At 33.8% G+C, this 20,642-nt stretch overlaps 1 protein-coding gene across 3 annotated transcripts in view; it reads right to left on the reverse strand.

The window, feature by feature from the left end:
* LOC145304056 (spondin-1-like) overlaps nt 1-20,642 on the reverse strand; it is a 132,763-nt gene that overhangs the window by 45,044 nt on the left and 67,077 nt on the right. For all 3 annotated transcript variants that reach the window (XM_080145815.1, XM_080145814.1, XM_080145816.1), the window contains 7 exons: nt 19,477-19,521; nt 19,181-19,224; nt 17,725-17,805; nt 16,835-16,939; nt 13,767-13,878; nt 10,174-10,198; nt 2,213-2,314 (listed from right to left, as the gene is read on the reverse strand). In XM_080145815.1, coding sequence (XP_080001941.1) covers nt 2,213-2,314; nt 10,174-10,198; nt 13,767-13,878; nt 16,835-16,939; nt 17,725-17,805; nt 19,181-19,224; nt 19,477-19,521 — 514 coding nt within the window. The remainder of the gene's footprint in view (nt 1-2,212; nt 2,315-10,173; nt 10,199-13,766; nt 13,879-16,834; nt 16,940-17,724; nt 17,806-19,180; nt 19,225-19,476; nt 19,522-20,642) is intronic.

Below are 20,642 nucleotides of genomic sequence, written 5' to 3' on the forward strand. Positions count from 1 at the left end.
TCTGCAGTAAAATATCATCCATTTAATTGAACAACAACTACTCTAAAATTTATTATAAATGTCCACCATTTTGTTAAATTATCATTGTCATATTCTGAATTATAAAAGCTTGTTAATGTTATACAAGCACAAACATTTATGTACAAAGGTAGCGCAGCATTTGAAGTAAATACTGTTTTAATAAAGTAACAGGATCTCTTTGTATCTGTTAGTGTTTCTGTCTGTATGTGTGTATCCCTCCCTCCCAAAAAAATATCCTCTAGAAATTATTTTCTTCTTGTTCTTTAACTAAAAAAATTGGCTTTAGAATTTAACTCCCCCTAGGCCTCTAGAGGTTTAGCAGATGGTACCAAAAATACATTTAAAATTACAACATAATTGAGTAAATAAAGGCGGTACAGACACACCTAAATTAAAAGTTAGTTGCGCGATGCCGTGAGTATTGGTGCAAAAATGGGGACATGATTCCAGTGACGTCATAATTTACTTTCCCGAAAAAGGGAAGGGGGGAAGAAAATCTCTTCTAAAGAGATGGGGAAAACCCCTTTTTCTCCCATCTCTTTTTTTCTTCCCCCCTTCCCTTTTTCGGGAAAGAAAAATATGACGTCACTGGAATCATGTCCTTAATTTTTTGCACCAATACTCACAGCATCTAGTTGCGCTACTAAATAGTAATGCATATTTTCCTAAAAACTTTTAAATTTATTGCAAAGTTGTGAATATAATCTTTGTCAAAAAAAAGTAAATTTAACATGATAAAATTGTCTTTGCATTTTCCATAATTTTAGTTGCGTAGCAACTCTTTCAAACAAATAAAACATTTATCAACTTGAACCTATGTACTTAAAGGGAGTGTGAACGTAAAAATTTCTCATCTGATTATCAAATCTTAACATTTACTAAGCACATTTCACTACACTGATCAACCAAAAATGTCCTATTCACAAAAATATCCAGAAATAATGCCTTGATTTTATGGTATTTTGAGAGGGAAAAAGGAAAAAACAGGGAAAATCTGAACGTTTTTGTTTCTTATAATGTTTGTAGGGATATTTAACTTGTCATATATAGTTGAAACAGTTTACTTACTGTTAAGGATTTATTTTATGCTATAAAATTGCCAATTCGTTTTTTTATAACGTAGTAATTAGGTAATAAAGACATATTTTAAATTCGTATTATTGACAAAAAAAATACCTCACTGTCTACAAAGGGTTGAATCTCATAGGTTACATAAAATAATAATATCCTTTTTTATTGTGTTGAACAATAAATAACCCACTTTGGAGAATTAGTTTACACTTTTATTAGACTGTTTATAAAGAAATATTGCTTCTTTATTATTTACAAATTTGTAATTAAAGGTGGGCGAGAGATGGGCCATTTAAAGTTAATTGGATACTAATAAAAAACCTGTTTCTGGCTTTGTTATTGTATTTGGTTTTCAATAAAAAAATATTGCTTATTTTATCAATTTCTAAGTAACTATACATTGGATTAAAGCAAGGATTATGTTAAAAGTCAGCTTAACTGTTAGGAAAAATCTAGAACTATGTGAAAAAGTTTAATTTTAGCTATAATGGGAGAAAAAAGCAATTTAATGCACATTTTATATAATACAGAAAATTTCTTCCTTTCCCCGGACCTTATAAAAATCGTCGGAAAAAGCCGTTTTTTAAGCAAACGAAAGCGCGTTTTGCTCTATCTGTGAGATATTATGAATGAGATAATGTTAAGATTTGATATTAAGATGAGAAAAATTTACGTTCACAGTCCCTTTAAAGAAAAGTAATGTAAAAGAATACTTATGACATTTTAGTTTAAATGTTATAACAGAGACAATTTGTTGCGAATTAGAGTATATGCGTTACTAAGTATCTTTATAATAAAGTAACAGGATCTCTGTCTGTCTGTACCGAAGTATCTTGCTAACCGCTGAACCGATATGGTTCTCCTTTACAGGGTAGCTTCATAGGTTCTGGAAAGCTTTATAACTATTTTGAAGGAGGCTACCTTCACCCTCCCAAAAAAAAATCAAAGAAAAAAAGAAAAAAACAAATAAAAACTTAACTAAAAATAATTTTGGTTAACAGCTGATCTTAACATAATAAAAAGAAAACATTTTACGTGCCCCTAGAGGCCTCTAGTGACTTAGCTGCTAGAGTTTGATAAAATTGTCTAAACAATTCACAATAAAAGTTATTCACTTTACCTGAAAACATCAATGTACTGCCTGGCCCTGCTGTTAATTCCCTTTCCACAAGTCACAGAGCAGCCAGTCCAAGGGGACCAATCAGAAACCTCGCATCCAGGCCTAAAAATAATTTGACCAATGAATTCATAGCAATCAATCAATCAGAACCTCACATCAAGACCCAAATAATAACCAACCAATACAATAACAACAATAAAGTTCCGAATTAACCAAAGATGACCAATAAAAGACCAATCAAAAAAATTTAACTAATAATGAAATGGTATCAATTCATTTATAGAAATCAACGAATAAAAGATACACATTTGTCCAAGGAACCTATCAGAAATCTCAACCTCAAGATACAAATAATAACCAACCAATACAATCACTACAAAAAGGACCCAAATTAACCAAAATGACCAAAAGAAATAATTTGACCAATGATGAATTGTTATCAACTAATCAATTTAATGCACCATTTTGGACCAATTTTAACCCCTACACTAATGGATTTTTAATTGAATGATTTTAAATGCCACCTATCCCCGAACAAACTTTCGGTCATCTCATTAGACATTCCTTTTTTACGTATTGACAACTTAACTCAGACCCAACTTAACTTAGAAAATGCTATTATCAACTCCTATAACTCTAGCTGCAAGCTGAGATTCTTCAAAGGTAAAAGAAGACCACCTTGGTGGAATGGTAATCTTAGTCAAACACAACGTAAGCTACACAGAGCTAACGTCAAAAATCGCAGGTATAATACAGCTGAGACTAAAGAGGCATATGACAGGTTGAAAAGTAAGTATAAATCTGACATCAAAACAGCTAAAACTGAGGGATGGAAACGTCATTGTGACGAACTTTCAGACCTCACCACGGCAAGCAGAATACAAAAAGTTCTAGCCCAGGGCAACAAGATTGAACTAGGTACAGTAAAAAACCAACAAGGTGATTTCACCTGCTCCCCAGAAGAAACTTTAAAGGTATTATTAGACACACATTTCCCCAGTGTACCAGAGGAGGAACAGTACGTCCCTAGAGACTTTGGTGTAAGTAATCTAGATATTGACAACATTGTGAACAGACAATCAGTTAAGGCATGCTTTAAAAGTTTCAGTCCATATAAATCCCCAGGCCCAGATGGCATTTACCCAGCCATGCTACAACATGGCTCAGATGCCATTCTGGACCTAGTCACACATATCTACAAGCTAAGTATTACACAAGGCAAAGTACCTAAAAGCTGGTTGAGAACTAAAGTAGTTTTCATACCAAAGGTTGGTAAACTAGATTATAGTAACCCAAAAAATCTCAGACCCATCAGCCTGACATCCTTTCTCCTGAAAGGTCTTGAAAGGCTCATCTTCTGGTATCTCAACAGGACCACCTTCAAGTACAACAAGCTTCATAAGAACTTGTTCAGCTACAGGGAAAGTATATCTACAGAAGATGCTCTCCATAGGTTAGTACACAAGGTTGAAAAATCACTTGAAAAGAAAGAGATCACAGGTGCCCTCTTTCTAGACATTGATGCAGCCTTCTCTAAAGCCAGCATAAGCAGCATTATCAACAACTTGGTAAGGAAAGGTATAGATCCAGCTATTATAAAATGGTCAGAACACCTGCTCACCAACAGAATAGCCGAAGCCACGCTAAATGGTGAGTGTGTCACAAAGATCCCCACCAGGGGGACACCACAAGGTGGCATTATGTCCATCATCTTCTGGAATTTAGAACCAGATGATCTCTTAGATAGGTTCCCAGATGTACACCCCAGCATGATAAATGCCTTTGCTGATGACTTAGTGGACTTAGTCACAGGTATAGATATATCAACCATAGAGGATCGCCTAAACCAGGATGCAAAGGTAATGGAAACCTGGGCCTCAGACTGTGGCCTTAGTTTCAGCGCCTCAAAAACCAAAATCATGGTTTTCACCCGCAAACGCAACATCAGAAACCCAATAGTCAAGGTAAATGGTGAGTTAGTTGAAGTTGTTAAAACCTTTAAGTACCTGGGGGTCACTCTAGACTCCAAACTCACCTGGACCAAACATGTAGATAACATCACCAGGAGAGCAAATATTGTTATGAACCAATGTCGTAAAATGTTAGGGAAAAATTGGGGGCTAAGACCCAAAGTGTGTAGGTGGATGTACACTAGTCTAGTCAGACCCATCCTTACATATGGATGTCTAGTTTGGCTAAACAGTGCCTACAAAACCACACACATTAAAAAACTAGAAAAGGTCCAGCGCAGGGGGTGCCTTGCCTCTCTTAATGCAATGAAAACCACAGCCACACAGGCCATGGAAATTATTTTAGATCTACATCCCATAGAAATTCATATTAAGGCTCTATCACTGAAAAGTTACCTAAGGTTGACGAGGAATGGTAACTGGTCACACAAGGAAGGAGAGGTCACAAAACCTGAAAACCACACCAACAGAGTTCTAAAATTGGCAAAAGAACTCCCAGAACTATCACTGCCAACAGACAAGCTCATCAACAAGCAAAGGGGTGAGTGTAACTTTATTAGTATCATAAAAACAAAAGATGAGCTGAACAAATATCAGTTTAAGCTCACTCCATCAAATGACAGCACCATTCATGTCTACACAGACGGGTCAAAAACCAAATCAGGTAGTGGTTTTGGCTACACAACCAAAGGTATCAATATCAAACAACAGGGATACAGGCACCTAGGTAAGATTGCCACAGTGTTCCAAGCGGAAATCCTGGCAATGGAAGCTGCGGCACAACATCTACTAGAAATCAACCCCATAGGTAAAAATATTAAAGTACATATTGACAGCCAGGCAGCTATCAAAGCTGCAAGTAAGTATATAGTGGACAGCACCTGCGTGGCGAGAGCCAAACAGGCACTAAACAGACTAGGTAAGAAAAATATGGTGGAACTTATCTGGATCCCAGCACATGTAGGTCACAAAGGTAATGAAATTGCGGATCGCCTAGCCAAGCTTGGCTCCGCAATGAACAACAAACAGGTAATCTATCCAGAACCACATGCACCCATTCCTATATCATACATCAATGGTATTATCAAAGAATGGGCCGACAGGGCTCATCAACAGAAGTGGATGAGTCCTGCTGACCCAAGATTCTGCAGACAAACACGAATGTTTCTGAAAGAAGCCAGAAACAATGTCTGGAAACTCATCCAGAACAAAAACAGGACTTTTGTCATGTATGCATGCCAGATCCTGACTGGCCACGCTAACACTAATAAACACTTATTTAGAATGAACCTGGCAGACAACCCAGGCTGTCAACAGTGTGGATTCCATGAGGAAACCATCGAACACCTCATCGGCTACTGCCCCAGATACAACAAGCTCAGGCTGGAGCTATTTGGTAACAACACCATATGGACCAAAGACTTCCATACCTTGAGTCTTAAGCACATATTGAAATTTATAAAAAAAACAGGAAAATTTAGAGTTTAAAACCACAAGTTTAGAGAAACATATATTATAGGCGGACATGGGACATCATGTCACAACAAGAGAAGGCTAACATATACTATTTAGGTTTGCTAGCCAATAACAGTGGTAACAAAGCAGATGGGTCTGTGGACAAGTGCGTAGCACAAGTTTGGTCCCTGCCTTGGACAAGATGGCGAAGCCGCCCAAGTTCCTGAGGCCTGCTACATTCTGATACCTGATACCTGAACTCAGACCCCAAAAAAATCGCACATTTATATATTTATGCAAAAACCTCATTTTCCAAACATATTACAACTTGAATTGAGTTAAATTTGCATACTAAATTGTAAGGTTTGCCAGTTGCAGACTTTTAACCAATATGCCAAATTTTTAAACATCCAAATTTCCGAAATTTGACCACAGCAGCAGGAAACTAAAGGGATAAGACAATGGCCAATAAATTGATGTACATCCCCAAAGATGATATACAAAAGCATCCCTTCTGTAGATTAAAATTATTGGTTGAAACGTTTGAACACTCAACTAAATGAACCAAACAAACAAAATTAACAAAGTCCTCAAAATTTATAAGACAAAACTTTGGGGACGAATGTACAAAACAATCCATTGTCCCCTCTCACCTGCTATATCTTATAATTTACAGTTTTTTTTCTTTTCTTACGTTTTTCAATTTGGCGGCTGACGATCCTTGTTGAAATGTTACCAGGTAGTTAAATATTTATATAAGACATGAATGAGAATATTTCTACAGAATAAATTTGTACAAAATATTACAATTATATGTACATAATGTAACAAATAGCCTGACCCAAAAATGAATAAAAGAGGCAGGATATCTGTCTGTGTATCTGTTTTAATATAGGTTGCTTAACTTTCATTTTTAGTGAAGCACCTAATTGCAAACCCTCAAATACTTTGGTTGAGGTTACTTCAGACCTCCTATATAGAAACTTTTATATCTTATACCTAAATTTGACTTGTACTCTAGAACTCTAGGGGCGTGGCCGCCTATAATGAGAAACAAACTACTATAGTTAATTGTTACACTTCTTATGAAACTTTTGTTATTTTATGGCCATACTTAAACCATCATATTTCTGAACTCAATTCTTATATGAAAAAAATGCGCCCATAGCACCTAGGAACTCTGTATTAGAAAATCGATGGAAAAGAAAATAGCATAAAACCTTATCAAGAATTAAATATCGAATACATTATACATAAAAAAGCCTAATACTATAGGCATGAGAATAATAATAAGTTTCTCTAAAATTTAGAACTCAATTGTTTCATTAGTTATTGAAATCTTAAGCTTCAGACAAAAACCTTACTACTTTATATAAAAGGATAGTAGAATAGTAGCCCCGCTAAGATTTTCTTGTCCATGCTAATGTGTATTATACATAATTCTAAAGGCATTCAATTCTTCGCAATGGAAATATGAAATGCAGATTTAAAGAAACATTGAACAATATATTTTCCGTCCTTTCAGAGAATGGTTAGCATGTATGAATGAGTAAATTAAATCTCTATACAGTTGTTATTATATCTCAAGGAAAATAACATTCTTAAAAGTAAAACTTAAATTATCCATGGAGGTAGGGGACAATGGACTGTAAATTATACTGGTACCCAAAGTCTTTTAAACATTCGTTTTATTCGTTGTCTTAAAACTTTGGGTACTTTTATTGAATCTTGATCAGTGTTTTTAAATTTGCAGTTTCCATATTCTTATCCAGTACTTTTGGTCGACAGAAGGGGGAATTTTTTTTTTATTATCATTGGGGATGTACATTGATTTATCGCCAAACGGCTTATCCCTTAAGATCACTGAACATATCAGGCTTTGGGACAAAAATAACAGTGACAGCGCATTTCATATTTAGAATATGCATTATTATTGGTGTAAGTCTAAACAAAAATTCGTTATATCTGTTGTGTGATTGCTTGAATAGAGAATGCTCAATATCTAAAAACTTAACTAATTATTGCTTTGCATTTAGGATTGTGTCTCTTTTTGTTACAGGAATACTCATGCCAAGTTTCATAAATCCTGTCCTATCAAAATATAGGGATGTAAAATACTCTTTCTATTTCAGTTCTTTTACGAAGTTGAGAGGTTTATATAATTTAATTATTTTTTTACCCTCTATTTGCTCTTTTTAGGAAAAATGTTAAAATTTCTTTGAAATATTTAGAATTGACAACTAGGTTTTATGTTGAAATGTTTTAGTTTAATATTAAAATTTTACATCAGGTTTGTCACTAAAACCCGTAAAAACTATTTCTTAGGAAGCCCTTAATTGTTTCTTCTCAAAACATTTGATTTTTTTTTGCTTTTTAATGAAAAAAAAATTATGTGAAATTGATTACGAAATATTATTAAAATGTAATTCTTGGGACGAAAACATAACACAACCTTTTCTCAATTAATTCTAATTAAGTAAAGTAAGAAAAAAAGTGAAATGGGGAAGGTGGGATTTATTTACCGCATCTTATTATAGACAGGTTTCCGCTGATATTAAAAGGAAAAATATAAGAAGAAAAAAACAGTTTTATAAGGCCCGGGCTAACAAAACTAGTATTAATTTTTATGATTTTATTTTAACATTCGTAGAAAACTATCTTTAATACGATGCTATACATAATTTTTTAGAATGGCTGAGAACTGGTTCTAATACAGTGGAAAATAATCGGTTTCGAAGCCATACTGGCAATATATTTTCTTGATTTTTAAAAGCGAAGCTTTTCTATAATTAGGGTTCGTCCGTACGTCCGTCCGAGATAGATTTTTTTCGTTAATTTAGGCATGTTAGAATTGTCCTACCGATTTCAAACTTTGCATGGTGATTCCTGTAGTAGTTAAAAATGTATGTATGTCCAAAAATTCCAAAAAACATTTTCCTGTATCAAGTTTTTCAACAAATTTACTTTTAATTTTGCTTTGACTTATAAATTATATTCTGATTATTCAGTTCTGACACTATACAAGTGTTAATGTCCGTTTTGTCCTACCTTTCAGAGCTTTGCTTTTATGGATGCTGTCATTCTTGTTTTTGAGAAATGCATGAAATAAAATGATCATAAATAAAGTGGACAAAGTTTGATTTCCCTGACAAAATTTTTGCATAAAAATATTTTCATTTCTTCATTGTCAAGGTGAAGGAAGATTTAAATATAATTTTTTCACATCTTTTCATTTTAAATTCCTCCTCTAAAATACACATTTTCTCTACTTTTTAATTAGATTTTAAAACTTTTTACTAGAGCGGGTCGCTTTGCACTTATTTTTATTTTATTTTGGTGTACTAATTACGGCTACAGTTTAAAAATTATGTATCCATCCCAACATGAGGGAGGATAAGCTTTAAAGAACAATATGTGTAAGGATAAAGATAGAACTTGTATATCTTTATAAACAATTTCGATTTCACAAAAAAAAATTTTTGGGGGACATTTTAAGATTTTGTGACATATAACTTTTCTTTGACTTAGTAAAAAATGCAAGGCAATAAAAATGTGGCCATTCACAATTTAGAAATGGCTTGCAGAATCAGGGACAATCATGTAAAGATTTTAATCCATAAAATTAAACGCGCGGAATAGTTCAAACGTGTTCAAAGGTGTTCAAACGTTTCAACCACTAATTCTAATCTATAGAAGTATTGTTGTTGTGTATCATCATTGGGGATGTACATGAATTTATCGGCCATTGTCTTATCCCTTTATATCCCTGCTGAAAATATGTGAATAATTATCTCTGTTCTTAGTGGCATTTGTGTTGAACACATCAAACTTAAAAATGCAACAGTCCAACCACAAAAATTATTGTCACACAAAACACTTTCATAAAATGTACGTCATCCACAAAAATTGTCGTCACATAAAATGCTCAAGAAAATATATGCTTTAAAAGAAACCTAAAAAAAACATTTTAAATTAATTTCAAGCCTTCCTAGGATAACTAAAAAGTATTTCTTGAGTATTTTTTTGGGTGTGTTAAGTTATCCTACGAAAAAACAGATAAAAACCTAACTGGGACCTATAAAAAGCTTCACAGACGATGATTAAAATATTGGGAATGGCTTTTCTTGTGGACAAACCGAAAAACCGACTTAAACCTGACCAACCAATAAAAGAAGAAAAATAAAAAGTTTTACAGCTAATCTGTAAATTAACTCACAGTAAAGCGTTAATGTTAAAGCAAAGCTTTTTAAAACATGGGTCTGTTTTACTATTCGACGAGTCGTTAAAATCGGTATTTGAGAAATGATGACAATAAATTATAAAGATTCCCTGAACAAATAGGTATAACCAATAAAACAATATAAACAATAAAAAAATAATTATAGAAGTTAAAAGCTATCATATTCTTTTTTAAAATCATATTAATTGTCTGATTTTATCACGAATTCGGGGATTACATAATGGAAAATACTTGCTAAATTCTCGACTGGCGAATAATAGGGAAAGAAAGGGTTGTAAATCAATATAAAAGATTACCTTGTTCTTCCTTCAACTTCAGACCCTGAAAAAGATTAAACTTTAATATCCTTAAAAGGATGACCATACCCAATGAGAAAGATAGCCTAAAGATCAGGGGTAGCTATTATAACAATCAATTCTACAAAAAATCACGAAACCCTATAAAGTTTTCGATGTAAAATCACGAAACCTTATAAAGTGTTTCATGTAAGTGAAGAGTGGTGGGAAAGAAGAGGAGGAAAAGGGGAAGGGGGTTGTGGGGAAATTTTCCTTTAGAATAGTTTGTCAGAATATCATTCCCTTGTACCTGCCTAAAGATACTAAACATTTTACTTAAAGTCACAACATAGTAGTAGAATAAACGTAAAGCACGGAAAAACTGATAAAGTACTTTCTCGTATTTATTCGAATCCGGTGGATAGGAACCGGTTCTCATCCATACGAAAAAACTATGTCTAGCATCGTATTATATCCAGTTTTCTACGAATATAGAAATGTACAATCATAAGATTAAAACCAGTTTTTTTTAGCCGGTGCCTTCGGCACCACGGGGCTAAAAAAACTAGTTTTAATCTTATAATTGTACATTCTATATCCGCGGTAAGCCGTTTATAATACGATACGAGAAATAACTATTCTCGTATTTATTCGAATCCTGTGGATAAGAACCGGTTCTCATCCATACGAAAAAACTATGTCTAGCATCGTATTATATCCAACTTTCTACGAATATAAAAATGTACAATCATAAGATTAAAACAGGTTTTTTTAGCCGGTGCCTTCGGGACCTCGGGACTAAAAAAACTGGTTTTAATCTTATAATTGTACATTATATATCCGCGGAAAGCGGTTTATAATACGATGAAAGAAATAACTATTATATAGAGAGAATAGATGCTTGATCCACTATAATATAAAAAACAGAAAAAAATCCAAATCTAAATGCAATAGCCATAGTACTATGGATGATAATTTGAGGTATACTACCATTTACGATGAATAAATTTACCCCTTTTTGAACGAGAAAGTGTTTGGTGGAAAAGTTTGAATACTGCTAGATTGCACAACTCTATCAAGATTTTTGGATCTACTGCAGTTCATGGTAAAACATTGCTGGTAACGAATGCTTCCTGTTTCCTAGCAATATTCCAAGAATCCTGGATCTAGCATAACAAGAAATATTTCTGGAGCCACCAATGTTTAACTTTCCTGGTTGCTGGCAATTTATGCACATTCCTGGACTCTGGCAGGTTTGAAATATTCCTGTTAAAAAGCAATATTTCCCTTTTTAATTCCCATTACCCTTTTATCACACTTACCCAACAAATAGAGGTTGATAGCACGCTACTCGAAGCGGCTATTTTGGCATGTTTGTCTGAAAGACCAATGGTAAGGGTTTTGGTAGTGGGAGGGGGGGGGGGGAGGGGTAGATCCTACTCTGTACTAATTGGGTATGGATAATATATGAAAAAAGGGTCATATAAATATTGATAAATTTGTTTCATTCAGTCATTTGCTTTTGTGATTTGACAGCTTCGAATTTACTGTACAATTGGCCCTTAAGTCCATGTTTATAAATATTTGAGAAGATTGCTTAAATTAGGTTTGAAAAGATTTAACCTGTTAATTTTTATATTCTAGTAAATATCCTTGTGTAAAATTGTAGACATTCCATCGACTATTGCTTTAATTATAGTGGGCATTGCTAACATAATATCGACAAGCTAATTTCAAAATAAATTTTATTTCTGAATATTTTACTGTAAGGCTGTAATAAAAAGTAAATCAAATGGACATAATGTCTTTACATATACTATAAACAAATTGATTTTTAAATATTCATAAACTTACGGCTAAGCCCCCTACAGGAATCTAGGGGCACTTGAAGAGGTGGGAGTTGAATCCCAAAAACCCGTTTTTATATAATTTGTCTATGTTGCGTTTAAGTCTGTACGAAAAAAAGCATTCTGTGATTTCTCTGGTACCCTCCCCCAAACTAATAGTTATAAACCGTCCTGGGACCTATGAAAAGCTTCCCTGTTAAGGAGAACCCGATCGGTTCAGTAGTTAGCGAGATCCTTCGGTACAGCTAAACAAACAGACATCATGTTTCTTTATTAAAGGATATCCATGGATCTCCGGGGATAATAAAATGATTAGTTCTGTAAACTTTAATTTTTATCTAAACTATTATATAAAATAATATAAATGTGCTAAGAATTTCTCTAACTCTCCCCCCCCCCCTCCTTCTTCTCCTATTGACGTATTTTAATGTACGAACAAACTTTGTGGCGGCATGGCTGGTGATGTTTCCTATTTCCTATCCCGTATTTGACTGTGAGTGGTTGTTTAGAATTGCCAATATTTATATGTTGCGATAGTTTGCCTTTCCCCTAACTTTGTCCTTTCAACTTTCCCCTAGCTTTTTAATAAAATGCTTACCCTTTTGTAATAACCATGATTACACATTTTTAAAAGCGAAGCTTTTATATAATTAGGTGAGTCCGTCCGTCCGTATGTCTGTCCAGAACGGATGGCTTTCGTTAATTTAGGCATGTAGTCAGGTACCACCGTCATTACTAGAATCTCCGTACGTCCATTTTAAACAAGTTTTTTTTAACCTTTTTAAACAGCAAGTTTTTATTATCCGATTAATCTAATTTTTTTAATACTGATTCCTATGACAACTAAGTACAATGTTATAAGCGAAACATCTTAATAATCAAGTCCTAAAAAAGTAAGTATGCCCTTAAACATTATCTTGTATTTAACCAGCTTTCAAGAAATTACTGACAATTTTGTATCGTCTTTTATAAATCTATATTCTGATTATTCAGTTTTGACACTCTAGAGCTTCGCTTTTATGGATGTGGTCATACTTGTTAAATTGCAACTACGTTTTTTTTTTGAAATTAGGGTGAGAAATAGAGACGTATATATTATCATGGACTTCCTAGCGACCTTCATTTCCAAGATGGAACTTACTTACTTTCTCCTAAATCAAATACCTACCAATTAAAATCTCTTTATTAATACGATTAAAATAAAGACTATCTTTTTAATTTATTATAAAAATAAAGAGGCGGTATTGATTGTTAGGTCGTTGGGCACTTTTGATGGATGCCATTCAAATTTTGGCGCGAAAGCGAAATTTAAAATAAAAGCAGTTAAATTTGTAGGTGAAGATCCCCAACCCCTTTCTCCTACCTCTTACAGCTAGTTTCACAGCATTGGAAGCCACTGTCCCTTTTTAAGCATTGCTTTACCCCCTAGGAAATTGTGAAAAAGGGTATGGGGTAAAAACTCCTGTAAGCCAGTAATCTTCTGTCATTGCTGGTAACCTGGAAAATGTGCAGATTGCCAGCTAACAGGAACCTGGGATTTAGGGAAATATGCGTGCTGCTGGACCCAGGATTCTTGTAATATTGCCAGTAACCAGGAAGCATTCGTTACCAGCAATATTTTACCATGAACTGCAGTAGATCCAGATTTTTTAAGGGTTTGATCCCCCACCCCCCAAAAAAACATCGCAATCGCCAACCCCCCTAAATTTGAATTAACCGCCTCCCCCAATGCTTTTAGTCATTAGAAGCTACTTTTCTAAAATTTACCTTGTTCGTGGAATCCTGTGGTGGTAGGAAGGTCAGCAGATTGATGGTAAGGCTGGGCCAGGTTCGAGTCCAAACCTTCCACTGGACAGGATTTCTTGTACTCACGTAACTTCTACAGGAAAATTATAATTACGTCCGAACGTCAAGTTGAAATATAGCTATCCTTATAGGAAGTACTAATAATTAAGTAAATTGAAGGGTGTCTGTGTGTGCCTGACTGTACTACATGATCTCGCTTATTGCTAAACCGATATTGTTCTCCTTTACAGTGTAGGTTCTCATTGGTCTTGGGTATGATTAATGATTATGACTATTTTAGAGAGGGTACTACCACCCTCTAAGAAAATTAGCCCTTGGAACCCCCCCCCCCCCCAAACAAAAGTGTTTACTTTACTTTACTTTAGCGTCGCAGATGTTAGTTTTTGGTTGATTGGTATTCAATAGTTGTCTCCTAGCCTAACCTATACCTTCTAATCCTATCTAACTTTTTATATTACATATTTTGTTAGGTCGTTAAGTTGCATTTTCAATATTTGTACTGTTTCATTTTCCAGAAAATTCATGGTTAACGGAAGTTTGCAAGAAATACACCGCTTTTTATAACTGCTGAACTTCTGCTGCAAGAAGACCCAGAACTCAAAATTTGAAGACTGCAGATTCCAGAATCAATAGCAAAAAAATAAAGGCATTTTAAAATGACATTTTAGGTATAAAATTTTTTTGAAAGTTTTTCACACGTCATGAAACTAGTAAATCATTTCCAGGCAATCTAACTTTATGCCGAAAAAAAGCTTTTAACTTTGCTTCTAGGCACCGTAATTCAATTTTAAAATTTTATCATGACGTGTGGAAAACTTTCAAAATTCTAATTTCAGCAGTTCCTTTAAATTAATCTTTAAGTCAGAAACAAGATATCTCTAGAACAATCATTGATAATTTGTTGGCTAATGATTCGATTACTCCGTGTTATAAGGTCTAACCTGTATAAATAAAGTAAATAAATCTTGTTGATCAAATTTTTACACAACAAATTTTGTCCAACTTTTATGATTTGTTCCAACTTGTCGTCACCGGACAAATACTGCAGAAAACTTTGATAGACCAATCAAAAAAAGTCATTAGATTATCATAATACGTCCATGACATTTATTATTAGAAGGACGGGGTTATGTCTAGGGTTAGATATACTTAAATCCCCCCCCCAAAAAAAAAAAAAAATAAAAAAGGAAGAAAAATCCACAAAATTCCATTTGTAATGGAAAAAGTTTCGCCAGAATTGTAAAAACTGATGGCTTTTAATCTTTTTATCTTCTATATATCCAGCTTTTTCAGGTACAATTAAGAATTGTTAATCATATTGATCACTTTTATTTTAGTATTATTATTTGAACGGCAAATTAGCTAGATTTAAAACAACGAATTTTTAACTTTACGAATTTATGGGGCTCATAATCATATAATCATATGGTTACGCCAATTATTTGTAATCAAAGATTATGTAAGATAATTCATTCTTTTGAACCCAGAGCTGCAAAGAGATCAAAATTTTAATATCATAATAAATATATATTGTTTATACATATGTACTAAAACATATCATCAAACTGTGAAAGGTCTTTAGAACCCTTCATTTAATTTGAAAATGAAGTTTTATAGTGATAGAGTAAAACTTTTATTGCAATCTTGATTACATTATAAGTTGCATTTCTTAACAGGTTTTCCAGTATGGCTCTGGATCTAAATTCTTATGGATTAAAACCGTTTAATATTATTATGGATTAAAATGTGCCAAATTACAAAGATGAGGGCATAGTCCCTTTTGTGACTACGCACCTTAAGGGGCGATTCTTCGTATTTTCACTGTAGCTTTTCTCCTATTTCTAGCCCCTTCGGGGGTTCTAACCCTGAGGGGCAATCACCTAGCCCAATATAACCTAACCTAACCTAAAATAACCTACCAAAAGCAATTTTCAAAATACCAAGAATCACCCCATAGGGGGCGTTGCCACGAAAGGGACTAATTACAAAGATGGTGTATAGACAGTTTTTCACTACAAGATTAATTTACATTCTAAAATAAATTATGTAAAAAAAATGCACGTAAATAAATATTATATAATGATGAAATTTATGATATGGAATATTAAATTAATCTAATAAATGGCGGGTTTAATCTATTTTAGATGTTTCTTTTCTGCTTAAAAAATCCGTAATATTTGCTGTTTATTTAATCTATTCTGTTAATAGCAAAACAAGGGATAGGCTCGATAATCGAACCTTGATTCTAATGATCAATCCCTATATAAGTAACAGGGCGTCTGTTTGTCTCTGTGCATGAGATAGAATTCTCCGATGAGACTTTTCAAATGGTTTTGGCTATATTTTGGTTGTTACCATCACCACCATTCAAGTAAAACAGCCATAGAAATAGGAAAAGGGGTAATTTAATAAAAATTTAGTTCATCAATTTACCTACAGGGTAATGCATGTTCATTACTCAATATATTTTTGACGGTGTATGTGTAAAAACATAATCATATTCATTAATATTATATGCTACATAATACCAGGGAGGGAGGGGATATTGGGCTATTTATTACACAAGTCCCCAAATTTTTAAAATAACATCTTCTTTTTAGGACTGTCATTGAATTTTGGTTGTTTCATTAAGTTGAGTGTCCAAACGTTTCAATCAACCACTAATTATAAATTATTTACGGGTTAATTTTGTGCATGATCATTGGGTATGTACATACATTTTTCGACCATGCCTTATCCCTTACCCCTGACATAATACTCCAGGATCAATTTTAGATGCATCAATATAAATTAAAATTTGTAATTCAGTTTTGGAAAAATTCTAATGTGCATTTTTAATAGCGGATCTACACTACAAGTATTCAATGCCAGTATGTCCAAATGGTCATACGGATGGTCCCAAGTCAACGATTTCATTGATTTAGTAAGGATTAACGATATCAATGTTTAGTTATATTGCCATAAAAATGTTGCTTTATCGCGAATTTTAATTTAGGTTAATTTCTGTCAAGATAAAATTGGTAACCTACCTTAATTGTAAGTTTGGCCAGTGGAGGCATGGGACCGGAATCCTGGCGGTAAAACGGAGCTCCAGGATCCATAGGATCTGAGGTTGTTATCCGTTTTATTACATCCTAAAAGAGTAAAATGCTGATTCAATAACGGGGTTTGATTGCGTATTACATCAAATAATCCACTAGAGAGCTAAGTGTCCTCCACGCACCTTGGGGTTGCATTGTAAAGCGTCCATGCGCCTGATGGATATTGTTGTTAAAATAATACCCAAACAGACAACCAACAATTTGATTGAATGACCTTTTTCTGGAAGTCCTATATGGAAATGAAGCAGCTTATAGTGCTTGTAAAAATGATGCCATACAATACAAATGACCAATGATAGGCCAGTACACATCTTACTATGGGTCAATTACAATATATACTGGCCTTTCATTGGTCATTGGTATTGTATGGCGTAATTTTTTTATTTGCTTCATGGTATTTTGTTGAGCCTGAATATTGGCATTCCCTCTACTCCAACTATTGATGACATGCACCTAATATATGTAGAAGCATTAGATACCAATTTTAACGTCTCTAGTATGATGGCATGTATTTTACATATTGTTATGAACCCTTCCTATTTTCGAAACTTCAACAGAAAAGTGTTCTGAGCGTATGTAATATAATTTTCAACTTCAAAATTTTTACAGTAAGAAATAGTTTTAAAATAGCAAAAGGAATTTTGTGGAAGTACTGGAAAGTGACATGTGTGACGTCATAAAAATACGTCTTAATCCATCTCTTTTTTAGGGGTTTCCTTTCCCTCTTCTCCTTTTATCCCTACGTCTTAGACGCATTTTTATGACGTCACACAAGGCACTTTCCAGCGCTACAATTTTGTGTATTAAATATTTTATACCTGGGGTTTTGTAGGCAAATCTGGAGATTCATAAGAAATTCCAGAATCCACCCCCACGTCCCATGGATAGAGGAATAGTTCCTAAACAAATTGGATTTTTGTACTGGTTATTTTTAGGATTAGCCCACTAATCAGCATAAAAACAAGGATGACAACATTCATAAAAGCGAAGCTATGAAACGTTCATTAACATTTGTACAGTATCAGAACTGAATAGTCAGGATATGAATTTATAAAAGTCGAAACAAAATTGAAAATGAATTTGTTGCAAGACTGCTTGAATACAGGATATTGTTTAAGGACATACTTACATTTGTAGGACTTGCTTATAGAGAAGCTTCGCTTATAATATTGTACTTTGTTGTCCTAGGAATCAGTACCAAAAATCCGATCAATTAAATTATTTCATCATAAAAAATGTGTTGTTAAAAAAACTAAAAATCACCTTGTTTAAAATAAACATACGGACATTCTTGGTAACGATTATAGAAAAGCTTCACTGTTAAAAATTAAACTTTATTATGTTAGATAAAAGATTTCTTTTAATTAACCCTTAACAGTCGGGCCCCTTGCCGCACCTTAATCAGTATGGGGGGTGAGGGGGGGTGGGGGGGGGCGTTCAACGCCCCCCTATTATCTCAGTTCCCATTAGAGCTAGAGGGCAAGTCCCCTGTTTGATAATGAATTTCCGACCTTAAGTAAGTCAAAGTCAATTTTCGCTTCCTTCACCCTTTTATTTAACAACCTTTGTTTTTAGGTCCTTTTTTGCTTAAAAATTTGAAACGACTGTAATTTTCTTATTTTTTAGCTAGAAAATGTTTATCTTTATGTAAATTTTATATTAGAAATATAAAAATATAAATTTCAGCAGCCGCAGCTGTACTTGGCAGCTGCCAGCCGCAGCAGTCAGCGGTTGGAGGGAAAACGGCGGCGGATCTTTATAAAATTTTAATAGTTTAATAGACATGTAAGAAAAGCTCAAGTTTAAAATTTGAAGTCTCTAAGTCAAAAATTGCGGCCACAGGAGCCTTTTAAAGATTTCTGGAGACCTAGAGGATCAGGACCTGCAGGATCATGCCTGGAACCTGAAATTGACTTGAACACATGTATTTCATATAGGGATGTACTATTAGAGGATATTTTAGTATTTTGGTAAGATAAAATGCTTTGTTTAAGTCAAAAAATATATTTGCTGGCACCCTGTGCCCGCCAGGATGGAGATATTCAAAAAAATTCAACGCCCCCCCCCCCCCCCCGACAGTTAAGGGTTAAATTATACCCGAAAGGAATAAGAAATAAATGTAAGGGACATAAAAAATATATTTCTTTTTAACCAACTTTAGTTTTCACACCCTGTTAAAATTTGACATACATCCTTAATGCCACGTTTATTTTCCATCCCACACTCAATTACTAATTAAAGTTACCAAAGACATAGTTTTACATATATCTTTACCTTATTTTCAACCCAGGTACAGTTCACCATACACATTTCAAGTCCTAAGTATAAAATACAAAATGAAAAAAAAAAACATTGAAATAGATATGAATTGGCGTTTGTGTGTTAATATATTACATATTATACCATTGTAAAAAGTCTCAGTTATCATTTTTAGCTAGGTCTCCCTTTTTTCAACAAATATTAAATGTTCGGATTCAGGTTATAGATAATACCAAAAGAAACCATTTTAATTTTAGTAGCAATTCTTTCAGAAATTGTGTATTTAAATTAAAGAACACATTTCTTTTTACCTGAAACTCCAACGATCCAATCTGGCGAAGGTCCCAACATACTCACTAAAAAGAAAAAAAATAATATCGAATTTTTTTTGGAAATTTCACTCTATCTGTAATTGGCCAACAAACAAAATTTAAAGTTACTTTTGTGTTTGTTTTAGGTAAGGATGAATATATAATTAGCTCCGCAGGGTTAGAGCTAAGTGAAGGGGCTAAAAACAGTTTTGTCATAAACACGTTCTCTCATTCATTGGTATTCTGAACTTCTGAATTTGATTAAATCTTAAATTTGTTTGTACTATATTAACTTCTTTTTTTTTTGGGTGGGGGGTTGAAGGGCAATATGGTTAACTTTAGACGTAATTTCCCCAACCCTATAAAATAATAGCACCTTGTATACAATATTTCTGTAAATAGAAGAATTAAATTTATGTTTATTCATCATTTTTATTTCTTAATACTCAGTAAATGAGACATATTTACTCTTGGATATAATTTAGTTAACAACGCTATACAATACTGTACATCGTTATTCATCGCGTCATTAAATTTTCTGGATCTACTGCAGTTCACGGTAAAATATTGCTGGTAACGAATATTGTCAAAAATCTATGAATTTTAAAGGCTGCTAGCTGCCAAACGGCTGAACGTACAGATCATACCCGCACACCATATTAAGCGGTATAAGAAGGCCTACAAATAATATGGAATAACCAAGATCCAATGATGCACAGGGAAAGCTTTACTGAAGGAAAAAAACGCGTAAAATAGGCCTTTTTCCGCGCATTTCTCTGCACTGCAAGATATTTATGCATTATTGATTTATGGCTATTTCAGATTATTTGTAGGCCTTCTTATGCTGCTTAAAACAGTGTGCGTGCATGATCTGTACATTCAGCCGTTTGGCAGCTAGCAGCCTTTCATAATTCATAGATTTTTGACAATATTCGTTACCAGCAATTTTTTACCGTGATTCGCAGTAGATCCAATTTTTTCACTGAACTCTAGTTCTATACTGGTTTTGAAGGAAAATGTAGTAAAAAACGTTTGTCCATAAAGTTTTATGATAGCGTTTTCTTGTTCGATGACTTTGTTGACTTTAGTGGATTTTGATTGGTTGTTTCATTAAGTTGAGTGTTCAAACGTTTCAACCAATAATTTTTATCTACAGAAGGGGTAAA

This window comes from Acartia tonsa, chromosome 13, assembly GCF_053477335.1.
Source record: "Acartia tonsa isolate MP-2025a chromosome 13, ASM5347733v1, whole genome shotgun sequence".
In the NCBI taxonomy this organism is placed as follows: Eukaryota; Metazoa; Arthropoda; class Copepoda; order Calanoida; family Acartiidae; genus Acartia; species Acartia tonsa.